General features: G+C 43.4%; 1 protein-coding gene across 2 annotated transcripts in view; it reads left to right on the plus strand.

Annotated features, from left to right (window-relative positions):
• The first annotated feature begins 811 nt into the window (after positions 1-811).
• The window catches only part of klhl5 (kelch-like family member 5), a 29,106-nt gene continuing 16,647 nt past the window's right edge, over positions 812-13,270 (plus strand). Inside the window, exons 1-3 of one of the 2 annotated variants that reach the window (XM_079338345.1) lie at positions 812-2,131; positions 6,680-6,856; positions 12,795-12,931. In XM_079338345.1, coding sequence (XP_079194471.1) covers positions 1,515-2,131; positions 6,680-6,856; positions 12,795-12,931 — 931 coding nt within the window. In that variant the 5' untranslated portion in view covers positions 812-1,514. Of the gene's footprint in view, positions 2,132-6,667; positions 6,857-12,794; positions 12,932-13,270 lie in introns of both variants that reach the window. The other variant, XM_079338344.1, reaches the window with a different exon arrangement.

Raw genomic sequence — 13,270 nt, forward strand, 5'->3', positions numbered from 1 at the left:
GGTTTGTGGAGAAACGAATAAAGTGGAATAGGAGTTGTGTGTGCGTTTGTGTGCGGGGAAGGGACAAGTGGAAATTTCCTTTTCAAGGACACTCAGGTCCCTGACTGTAATTCTGGCTATTTACTGTTTTATCAGCACATGAGCCTATCAGCTTATTGCAGTTTCTCAAACAATGTGAGTGTAAGGGAACAAGGCAGAGGCTGAATGTGAGATAGGTGCTGAGTGGAGTGAGTCGAGGCAGCCAGACCGGATATGAAGATGAAGAAGAGGATATGTCCGCTGCCTCGTTACCTTCCTGAGTCTTTGATTACCGAGCAATGATTGCTGCAGCTTCACAGAGCTCCATGTTCCCTCATAGATTATTTGCAGTCACACAGACAAATGTTAATTAAAGGACAATATTTAATCACTGTTAGCAGTTGGGGTGAGCATTGCAGTGTAACTCATACGATACAATACATGACCCCATTAGCAATATCACAACACAGCAATTCTGCAATAATTTATAGATTACAAGACGATAAATGACGAACTGCAATTTCTGTAAAAAGCAAAGTGCAGGATTAATGTTGTCATTCACTGCAATTTGACCTCTTATCATCATTGTTTTCTCTTCACCGTCTGACAAATTAAAACTTATTTAGATTCTGTTTAAGACAAATAAAAAGGCTGCATGTTCACTGTGCTCAAGCCGGACCTGAAGGTGGGTTATCTGAAAAAAGAAAAAAAAAATAATTAATCGGTAATGAAAATTAAAATAAACCTGAAACAGAAAAATCATCAAATTGTTAAGTTAGAAGAAAACAAACATTTAGCTACAGTCGGAGCATTTCACCTACAGTTGCAACAAAAAGGCTTATTATTTGGCTTAAGTTAAATTATGTTGCTTTTGCTTGTTATAAGGGGAAAGTCATTCAGTTGGATTTTGAGTGGTGGGGTAACCTACATCTCAAGTAATTTGAAGGTAGACTTAAATTGGTTGAAAGCACATTGCCTGTTACAATTTTTCTAGAAAATTGCCTGTCAAGAGTAGACAATATAGACCCACGCATAAAGAGACCTTTAGGCCCTTATAGTTATAGCCTATAGGTGCCAACAGATTGACGGGTACAGCTTCCATTGGAATAATATTGATTGGATGTCTTGCCTATTGAGTAATGATGATGATAATCACATAATGATCATCCCTCCTCTCAGCTATAAAATGCCTGTGGTCTGCACTGCATTATTGGCAGAACAGTGACATTAGTTTGTCCTCGTGGCAAATGTTTGTGGTTTGGTTTTGAGCAAGAAAAGATTTTGGCACAGACCATAAAACTCAGAGAAGCCCTGTTTCTCTCTTTCTCTCTCTCTTCCACTCTGTTTATATACTCCTCTGATTCCGCTCACTCCCTTCAGTCGCGGTTAACGGGCGTGCGGTTGCCAGGAGAGACGCGCGTGCAGCACCGCGTACAGCTTTAACGGCAGAGCGGCACGGGCTCTCCCCCCGCCATTTCCTCGTCTAGAGCCGTGGCATGTCGAGCAGCGGCTCGGGCTCTTCCTCGCGGAAGGAGTTCGACGTGAAGCAGATCCTCCGGATCCGATGGAGGTGGTTTGGTCACCCCGCGGTCCCTCCGCCTCACTCCCCGCCGCTGGGAGACTACTTCGCCGGGAGGAGAGCGGGCGGCAGCGCCGGGGACGGACCTTCAGTTAGCGGCAGTGGCAATTCTAATTCAACCAACGTAACCCCCAGTGTGGGGACTCATAGCGGTCTGGTGGCCAGTGGCAGCGCCGGGTCTAACCTGTGTAACAGCAGCAGCAGAAAGTTTGCAGATCCGGCAGGGAGTCGGGGCGGTCCGGGAGGCGCGGCAGCCGGAGCAACGGGCAGCTCCTGTCCCCGCTCCTTCAGTCAGCCCGAGTGTAGGAGCTCCACAGCGGCGTTGTCCTGGGTTTCCCCGCCGCCCCATCGTCGCTCCCGGCCGGTGACTTGCATGGAGCTCCCCGGTGAGGCTCCGCTGGCTCAGCTTGTGCCCGAGTCCTCAGCTCAGGTCGGGGGTGAGGAGGAGGAGGCGGCGGCGGCGGCGGCGGCACCGTCAGCGTCGGGCACCGATGAAACTAACAACCACCCGGAAACCGACTCCAGCTCGTGCAGGTAGGGAGAAAAAGATTTCGTTGTCGGTTCCGGTACTTTGAAGTTTAAAACTTGAATCTACCCCAAACTTTCTTTGTCACAAAAAAAAAATCCTGAAAAGTTAGGGCAAGCGATTAATTCATTTTTATTTACTTCAACATGTGAAGGGAAAGTAGGCTGAACTGGAATTTGTGCATTTTTTTTTCTGCTGTGTCACTTTTATCCTTTTTGAGCATGTCACTGCCATCAGCTTGACTCCCATCATTAGCTATTGAGGAAAGCACAGGACAAGTGAATACGCTTCAACTGAGTTAATAGACAAAAAGGGGTAGGCTACAAGTAACTATAAGTGGCAGCTATGCAGTATGCAGGAGGACGGCCATTCGTTATGGCAGAAAGAGAGAGACAATGATGGTCGAGCACCTTTGGGACAGCATGTGGTCCACTGATTTCTCCTCTCAACCTCTTACAAGGAGGCTTCATCAGCCAGACTCTGTCACATTACACACAAGCAGACACAGACACACTGTTGTGAATGTGGGATTTTTCAGTGTCAAATTAACAATACGACTCCAGGGCTGAGCTCCAGCATGTAGCAACATACTGCACTTGACATTTATATCCTTTTTGTCTTGAGCGACTGATTCTTCCAGCTTTTTTTTTTTACTCACAATCCTCGCCGCTCTGTACGTTTGTGTGCATGTGCATGTTTCATTGTGTAGCGCTGGCGAGGCTGTCCAGCTGTAGTGATGTGAAATGGCATTTAATTAATAGTTGCTATGGAGACAGCGTAACAAACCAATTAGGGGCATCATAACTCGTCCATGGAGTGCATCTGCACAAACTCCCAGATTTATGTTTTTATTATGATGCAGCAGTAAATGTGATGAAGTGAAGGGAGAATTACAGAGTGTGTTTGCATCCCTGTGTTTACTATGATAATGCATCTGAAAGCCTCCTATTATACTCTGTGTTCCCAAGACACACATCAGAAGCATAAATGATTCATAGGTCATGCCTGCTCACAAACACACACACACACACACACACACACACACACACACACACACACGCTTAGTTTTAAACAGATTCCAGTGGAAGCAAATGCAGATGTTTCTTTAAATCAGTTTCCCTTCTCACTTCTCCTCGCGTCATTTGTTTTCTTCGCAACCGTGTACATTTATCCATGAGAGACAGCGAGAGGGAGAGAAACATGCTTTTAAAAATATCTTTTGTTATGCAAGGCTCGATGTCATGTCTCCTGTGATGATGGGTGGGAACATTGCTTTAATAGTGGCGCTCATGTGGACACATATCAGCCTCACCATTAGCATAGACAAAGAAAGATGTGAACATGCACAGGTTTGAGCACATATCATAAACGTGCAAAACCGTGTGCCCTTTACATGTCATGGTTGCCATACCAACACAGAGATCAGTTTCTGCAGCACACGTGCAAATTGTACATATGTCATCTGATTTGTATGTGTGTCTGAGAGCTCCTGCTTACGGTAAAACACTCCAACAACACGAGTGGCGGAATCCCAGATGGGATCACAGGAAAGGGACGCACACAGAATCCCAGAGTGGGTGATGGCTTGCCTCGAATCCACTGATCTCCTTTTTTTTTTTTTTTTTTTTTTTTTTTTTTTTACTTTCTCACCCGTAAACCCCATTGCTCTTTAATCCTGCTGTGCCTCCCTTACTCACTCTCTCTCCCTCTGTCCCGGGTTCATCTCTGCCCACCCTTGTCCGTTCATTTGTCCTTATACCCCTCTCTCGGTCACTCCCTCTCTTTTCTCACTCTCTCTGTCTATTTTTGTATTAGGGAACAAAGGCGTTTGCATGTATGTCTTTAGATGGTTTAACTTGACCAGGCATGCACTCCCCATACACTGCAACTCGCCATATATCAGCTTTAAGAAGTACGTTTATTTTGCATGAGCCGTTGGCCTACAGGTGAACCAGTCTAGATAGTTTATTACGAAGGGGGTTGCAAATATGTGTGAAAGAGACAGGCATAGAGAGAGACGCTGAGTTACAGCTGAGTGAGTGTCCTTGCCTGGTTGCAGGGGTTTAAAACATTTGGCTGCATGGTGTTGATTCACCCTCTGTGTTTCTCCTCTCTCTCTCTCTCTCTCTCTCTCTCTCTCTCTCTCTCTCTCGCTCTCTCTCTCGCTCTCTCTCTCTGGGTTTCTCTCTGTGTCCATGTTGAGTGCCTGCCAGGCTCAATTAAGGGGACTGGAAGGCAGCATTCCCCTACTTCAAAGCCATCTCCTCTGGCAGTATTTAGCCCCACCATTCGTCTACATACACACTCACACATGCGCACACACTCGCTCACTTACAAGAGGACAGAAAAGCTCGCCAAAAAGCCTTCCTGGAGGGTGAGAAATGGGATGGGGAAGAGCGAGGACTGAGGCGCAGATGGATGATGGGATACGGTGGGATGAAGTGAGTGATGGATGAGATTAGTGGGATATATGAAAGTGAGGACGGGAGATGTATCGTGAGGAGGAGAGGACAGAGGCAGAGGGAAGATGACACATCACCATCAGGCAGCATAAAACAAACCTGTGTGTGCGAGTATTGTGTACACAGCTTTTTCCTACACTTTTTCAGAACAAATCAAAACACAAAATGCATCTCCTGAGTGTTTTACATCTGTGATAGCAAATGTGTTTTGCATCTTGGGAGAGCAGGAAGTGGCTGTATACTGATATCTTTTGTTACCTTTTTAAATGGATCAATTGGATCACTAGCTACTGGCTTACCTTGTCTGCCGTTTGGTGCTGGTCAGGTAAAGCACTGTACGTTTTTTTTTTAACGCTGCTTTCTTTCATCTAAAAACGAGGCTGGTAATAATTATATTAAAACAAAACAGGAACTTCCAGGGCAAAAAAATCACAAACAATGACCTCGAGTTTCTATCAGCAATGGAGTATCAGTATCAGACCCACTGAGTATCAGTCTGACACCGGCCTTTAAACATGAAGTGATATTTCTCACGGTGTGAAGCACACTGGGGTCATTCTGTTATGTGTAAGAAAACATCAAGCTTGACCTAAACCTTTAGTTTCTAACTTTGGAAAGCTAATGTCGAAACAGCTTCTGCAGATATTACAAGTAACTGTGAAACGTTCCTGAGCAGCTAGTGTAATAATAACTCCAAATAACTGAACTTTTAGCACCATACCTTCTTCCTTTGAGTAATAGGGGCGCCAGGAGGCATGCTGCAAGTACATGACTGGTACGGGAACGTGAACAAGAATGTTTTTTAGTTTGCACCGTTAATCGGAGGTTGCTCAGCTAGCTCAAGTTTCATCTGTCTGCATCCTGAAGGCGTAGAAGAGTAGACATTTTACCCAGGCCTCTATCCAATGGGTTATCTATATGACTGCTTAGTGAGATACCATTGCTTGTCTGTGTAAAAAGATTTTTCTTATTTGTCAGGATACATTATGATTTTTGCGACGCGTTTGTTGTGAATGCCTTTATCAGGTTAACCATCGAGTTGTGAGTAATTGTGCAGCCCCACAAGAGGACCGAAACCAGCGACCTTCTCTGGATCACACAGACAGCAAAGATACACCAGACCATCATCTATGACTTATGTTCTTGTTTACAATCATTAAGTCTTTCTTTTTTTATTCAGTGTTATTATATTCATTTTCAGTGCCTTCGCAGATTTTCTGTCTACTTTCACTTTGTTTATTCCAGCGAGGGTATTAAAGACAGTTTAACACACACGCATATGAACACACACACTTCAACATCCCCATAAGAGTGTGATTTCTCTTTTGCTGTAGAAGTGAAATGATTCGTCCTTGGAGTATCCGTTCATTTCTAATCTCTTTGTGCTGTAGGGCCGGTCCTGCCACTGCTGCTGTTCAATTAAAAATGGAAGTACAGCTCCGACGCTCATAAATTAAAAGCTGGTTTGGGAGCCATGATGGTTGATGATTCACAGGGAAGCTTTACTTTGGTGCTCGCCTTTTGATGAAAACGTGTGCACGTGCACACAGACACACACACACGCACAGACACACACACACACACACAGACGCAGCTCATCAGCTGAACTGGAGGAATAAGACATATCAGCCTGAGGCTTCGACTCCTCCACCAGTGAATAACGAATGTTGAAGTCTTCCTGGCCCCAAACTCTGCTTCATTTCTCACTGTTGGTATAGATAGAAGGAAACTGGTTGCCATTAGGGAGCAGAGTAAATTACAGTGTATCCTATGGGCTCGACTCCTACAGTTATTTAATTGGCAGCCTCTCTTTTAAGTGGGCTAAATTTGTCTGGTCATTTACTCCCAGTAATTGGAGCATTAAAGGGCTTTTGTCTGCTTCTGGCGACACACAGTAACCCTGTTGAAAGTGAAGGAGAGAAAACGTGAGGAGAGACTCAAAGCAGCTGGCTTTTCTCTCTCTACACATCTGTCTCTTTGCCTAAGATAATCAGTATTAATACACGCACTCAAGCTCCTGTCCCCTTCTCTTTGTGTCTGTGTGTTTGTGTGTGTCTTTTATCGGCCGCTGTGTGGGCTCAGGACGTCTAACAGCAGCGCCACGCTGTCCTCGTGCGTCTCCATGGAGCCCTGTGCGTGTCCAGAGGACTCCATGTTCACAGCTCTGTCCCACGCCGATGTCACCTTCTCCAAGATGGAGGGTTACCTGAGGTCTCGACAGCTGTGTGACGTCGTTCTGGTGGTCGGAGAGAGGCGGATACCTGCACACAGGTACGAGCAAACTTGACACTTGTGTGAACCTGAATGGTTGTGATGTAAATAACTGTACAGAGTAAGCCAACAGGGGATGTAACATATTATTACTGTCAATATCCATAAACTTCTCCATCATGGTATCACATGTAGATCACATATTTTCAGAACCACCCTGATCTCTCTAAAAGGAACAAACAGAGGTTTCACATTTCACAATCGTTTTAAATCAAGCGTACTCTGAAAGTACACATAATTCATTTAAACGCAAACAAACTCAATACCAACCGATACTTAGATACATGTGGAAGGAGACCACCACTGAATGTACACACACACACACACACACACACACACACACACACACACAAACACTCAAGTTAATAGAGACAAACTCTAGATCCCTTTGTCTCACTCTGTTGTTATGTTTATAAAAAATTAGTTTTTTACAAACCATGTCTTTTTCACTTCCAAAGAAATTGCCAACTGGTCTTTGTTTTGTTTGTGTTTTTTTTGTTTAAGGATCACAAATATGTTTATAAAATGAAACAACCTATTCTGTTTTGGACTGTTGATTGACCAAGTTGAAGACTAATGGACACTGTCGACTATTTTATCTGTGATAATCAATCGTTCAATCTGAGAAATATTCAGTTTATTCCTGCGTCAGTTTAGCTCAGAGGTTAGCGTTTGTATGCCACTTGTGGAAATGCTACTGTACTCATGGTCATCCTGAGTGGAGTCTGATTCTTCCAGGTATTTCCTGTAACCTCCTCGACAACACACACAAAACATTTTGAATGAATTAATCCGGACAACACAGCATCAGCTGCAGCTCTTCAATCAACACAGACATTGATCTTTTTACTTTGCACATACAAAGAGAAGCATTACATTGTAGCTCAAGTATGCAATACTGACACACACACACTCACACATGATGACACATACTGCACACACAGGATACTGCATGGAAATAATGTATCATGCACACAGCAGAACCAGCAGCATGCTCATAGAAGTCCCTATTATTTCTGTAGTCTCTTTGTAGCACACACAGTCCACGAGGCCTCTGAATCATGCATCAAACACACACACGCGTGCATGGGCCCGTCACCCACCTCATGCCCCCGCTGCACTGCTCTGTTGCTGTTGCTCTCTGGGCATGTGGCCACTGTTTCAGCTGCAGGGTCCATCTGCAGCAAGGATGAGGCAGGAGAGTGGTCCTCCAACAGCAGAAAGACTCCTTTACTCTCGCTGCCTTCCTCTTCTGCCTCGCTTGATTTGGTCCTCCAGGCACAGATGGTGACAAACAAAAGACCCTGCTGTAAGAGAATCCTAATGGCGTATGTGAAAGAGCGTGTCAGCATCTGAAGTTATGTATGTGTGCCAGCGAGGGGGTGGGAGCAAGACGTCTCTATTTGAAAGTTGTTGTTTTGTTTGCGATTGATTTACTGTATGTGTAGGATAAAGGCGCTTTTCTTGGAACAAAACACACACCCTCTCGCGCTCCCTCTCTCTGTCTTCCATGTACAGACAAAGACGGCACACATGCTGAATAGGCCTCTTAAACCGTATACAGCTGCACATTTTGTGTAGAGATGTTTGCAAGCGGTGCATTCTGAGCAAAACTCGATGTGCAATTTTAAAAAGTAGAGCACTACATTTGGTCTCTGGGGCAAATATATTATCTTTGAAATGTTGCCATTTTTGTTCCCCATGTAGTTACCTCTGTGAAAGTGCCGCCTCGGCTGATTTTACTAAGTATACCTTTAGTTCAGAAGCTTTCCTCTGCTGTTATTGTAGATCAATAGTCGTACATCCAACATGCTTTTTGTCTGTTTTTAGTACAATAAGACATAAAGGCGGAGAGGCTTTTTAATCAGGCTATATTTAGGGGCATATTGACCTGAAAGCAGTACTTGGACCTAAAACATCAACATACAAAAACACTTAGCAGTTTCACCATGCTTACCATCTAATGTGTGCATGTTCACATCGGCTGATTAGCACTGAACACAAATAAAGCTGATGTGGACGGAACTTCCATGAGTTTTGATGCTAGTTGGTCCCATTTAAAACTTTAGAAAAAACATCCAAAGTTTGATTCTCATATCTTGTAAAAAAAAAATGCATGGCATTTGTGAAGCACTTTGAGAGCCTGTTTTAAAAAGTGCTCTATAAATGAAGTTTATTATATTATTTATTTATTGTCTGCCCTCTTCTCTGAATCAGCTGATATCGAGGATTGCCTGCCAGCATAAAGATGATAAGACCCGACAGAGGCACAAAGGCTTCTGACATCACTGCACGCTGCATTATTTGCAGATGAGCTGATATCTGTCAACAGGGCCGATATTGGCTGATACAGATTTTCAGCCTGCTGTGTACATCAGTGTATCGCTAATGGGGGGAGACGCTCATATACATTTGTATACTGAGATGAAATATTTAACTGGAAATGGGCAAGAAGAAGCAAAAAAGATCCTCACACCAAGCAGCTTCCGTCAAAGGATTTATTAACAGGTGACGTTTTGAGCCGACACGTTTTTCCCGTTTTGCCAAGTCTGATTTATTTTTGCTTCTTCATAGCTGTTTGTTTTTTGGAATCAGCTCCTGCTAAGGGATGTGTGTGTCTTTTTAGATTTTTTTTTACTGGATTTGAATTTGATTTCTTGGGTCTTGAAAGTAAAAGTCAAAGGAAAACCAAAGTCATTCGTACACATTCTCCAGGAAACACTCATTCCTGCATTATATTTTCTGTCCATTCATCGAAACAACCAATGAGACATTTCACATGGGGGAAAAAAGTGTTGACCATCTGAAGCACACAAAAACAAACCTACCATTAATGAGCTTCTCACACCTTTATTTTTGAGTACATGTAGAGAAATGTCCTAACTGCTGGTAAGTCTCTCCAACCAAGCCTTCTGTTTTTCCTCTCTCTCTTTTTTTCCACGACTCTGCACCAAGCAGCAGATCCCGTACTCAAACACAATTTCCAGTTCTCGCCTTTCTTTCCTGAGTCCAACTCGTCTGTTTCCTGCTCTGTTCTTTTTGGCACTTTGTCTCCTTCTCTGCTCTTTCCATTACACTGTGACACACTGCCTGCCATGTCTGTCTATAGCAAGCTATAATAACTCCCCTGCTGTATATAGCCGCGCTGTGAGTCAGACCCACATGAAAAATTAAGGAGGGAAAATGCTGCATATGTGTGTATGTGTGAGATAAGAAAGAGATACCCAACCTGAATACTGTCTGAACAAGTTCCTGCTGACAATAGTGTAGTTTGACATCCACACACACACACACACACACACACACACACACACACACACACACACACACACACACACACACAGTACTCTTCTCTGCTTCAGGCTATCTGTCAAGGTCCTGCTGTCACACTCTGTAATGAGATTATAAATATGTGCATAACACATACACTTTAGGAACACACACACACAAACATGCACACACACTGGTGGAAAAAATAATATCTGCAGAAAATTGCAAATGCAAACACATTTTAAACTCTGAAGCGGGTGAACAGACCGCTGATCGGAGCCTGATCTGAACTTTGCACTCACTGTATGAAGACATGAATAGACGTGTTGACGCCAGAACAGCAGAACAACAAAAGTTCAGCTTTAAACTGCTTCAGTTAAAGTTGAACTGAGATGTGATACGAGTCCAAATGAACCAACAGATACCTGTATCCATACCACAGACAGAGAGAGAGAGAGAGAGAGAGACTCCCAAACACAGTCGAACTGGCAAACCAACATTTACTGGCAACGTTTGGGTACTAGAGCTTCATCAGGCTAAAAGCCTAAGTTACTGAAACACTGCCAACAGATCTGTGCAATTAGATGTGCTTTAGGGCACGATCACACTGTCTCTCTCTCTCTCTCTCTCGCTCTCTCGCGCGCTCTCTCTCTCGCTCCTCGCAGCATTTGGTTAAATAACTATCAGTCAATAAATGAACAGAGATTAAGTGTTTTAAAACAATCGAACATGTTGAAGTACTGAAAGCTTTGACCACCTTAGTAATGACACAGGTCACTTTATAGGCATGAGGTTCATTAGGTGAATAAGTTTGGTTGTATACAACATGAAGGACTTTCACCATGCAGCCATTAAAAAGACCTCACAAACCTCCCATTACAAAGACATTATGAGAAAAAAAACAAATGCTCGTTTGCACTAAATAACCTGCATTATATGAAGCTTTTTATCAGCCGTAATGTCTGTGTGTCTCAGTGATATAAGAGGGGAATGAATTGCTGCTAGACATTTCTTACAACTGACCTTAAGCTAATTCCTCTCCGTCCTTCATCCTGCGTTCGCTCCTTTAAGCCATATCTCTTCTTCGTCAGACTCACTAAATTCTACATTGACCTGACTTTAAGCCTATCCCTCTCTCCTTCTCTTGTCTGGGTAACCTCCCCTCTCGTCCGTGAGCTCAGCTGCGGAGACTGACACATGCAAATGAAATAATCTCCTCTCTCACTGCACACATTGGCATGTCTTTTATTCGGCGTGCCAGGACTTCATCTGGCTGCTGTTGTTTTATTGTTTTGTGGACTCTTCTGGGAATTCTGTTTAAAAAAAAACCACCAAAAAAAAGCGGGAAGATTTTTGTTTTGTGAAATAACAAATCAAGGTTAACTAAGGATCCGAAGAAACAGACAATGGGGAGTTATTTTTTTTTATTTGAGGCAAAAACCCACTTGATTGTAAGAACAGAATTACAGTTTAGTAAACTGACCTCAGTGAGTAAGGGGCCCTATTTTCTCTGTTTTTCTAAAGATGTGTTTTGGGGATTTTTATTGTCGAGAGTGGATAGAGTTGGGAATCGGGGACAGAAAGAGGGGGACGTGCAGGAAGGTCGGAGGCGCACAGGTCGGATTTGGAGCCGAGCTGCATCCTCTTTGCCTGGCGGCGAGCTCCCTAGCGACTCAGCCACTGGTGCACCACGGTGTTATTTTCTATCTTATTATTTTGTAAGACTTTTCAGGAAGTGTTTTTTTGTTGAGTCGTTCATATGCCCAGATTTTAAATTGGTGTAAATACAAACTGTGTAACTATGAGAAAAAGCTGCTCGGCTTGAGTGCATCTGCTGGACAATATTCACTCACTTACTCCTCCTATAGAGACCTTTTAATGTCACACTGTTTGTGAAGATAAACCACCCTAAATGATGAAATATCTTTTAGGTCAGACTCCCTCATTACATGTTATTACAGAGCACATTAGATATTAAGAAACCCGGGCCTTACTGCTATTAAGGTTGCAGTTTGAATAAGAAGCTCTTCCCTCCCAGGACATCCTTCTCTTTATCCTCAATATGCTCACCATGCACAAACATCTGGAGAGGCCTCGGGCGCGTGCTCAGCTTTTGTTTGCACAGTTGTTGTTTTTTCTGCCTCTAATAACATCTCTTCTGAGAGAGGAATACACACCGTGATGATGAGAGCACTGTTTGGAAAGTATTTCATTCTTTAGAGGGAACTAGGTGATTGAATATTTAATATAACAAGCGCTGAAGATTCATTTTTAATCCATTGTGGAGCACATATCTGCACGCGCTCCCCCTTCTACTGCAGTGATAATGGCAATGTATTTACTTACCTTTTCAGCCTTTATTCATCTCTGACACTGACCCTCCAAAGTTGTTGACACCTTTTGTATTCATGTAAGTATTTCAGTGTGACCAAGTTAAAGATGGAGAAGTGTGTTTTCTCATAATGTGTTTTGAAGCCACAGATATATGTGACATGACCCTCTAACTCTGACTCGGATCTCGTACGGTTGCTTTTTTTTTTTTAACACTTCTGCAAAACTTTCCAGCTCACAAAACTCATACGGCACATACGGCCCCCCGACTAATCCCTGACACTCTCTCTCTCTCTCTCTATCTCTCTCTCTCTCTCTCTCTCTCTCTCCTTTACAGACTGGTCCTGTCGTCTGTGTCCGACTACTTTGCAGCCATGTTTACCAGTGATGTCAGGGAGGCTAAGCAGGATGAGGTGAAGATGGAAGGAGTGGACCCTGATGCATTGTGGGTCCTGGTGCAGTATGCATACACAGGTACACAGACACACTGAAAACACACAGGGCTTCTCTCTTTCTCTCGAGTAAATGACACATCATGTTGTGTCAGTCATTATCAGACCTGCTACAATGTAAGCAGGAAAATCAGTGCAGGTGAGTGTTCTTACATTTAAAGGAACATCCAACCAGTCAGAGCGCTGAGATGAATACTCATAATTTACTTTTAAATAAACTGTTGCTTCCCTGTGTGATCCGTATTTTCCTCATCCAATGTCTTGGGGAATTGAAGAGAGCTGATTTTAATCTTTAAAGAATTGAAGTAAAAACCCATTTGACTAAGTTGTATTAAAAAAACCCGCTTAATTCCTGTTTGAG

Source organism: Symphodus melops (genome assembly GCF_947650265.1).
Source record: "Symphodus melops genome assembly, chromosome: 2".
NCBI classification, from domain to species: Eukaryota; Metazoa; Chordata; class Actinopteri; order Labriformes; family Labridae; genus Symphodus; species Symphodus melops.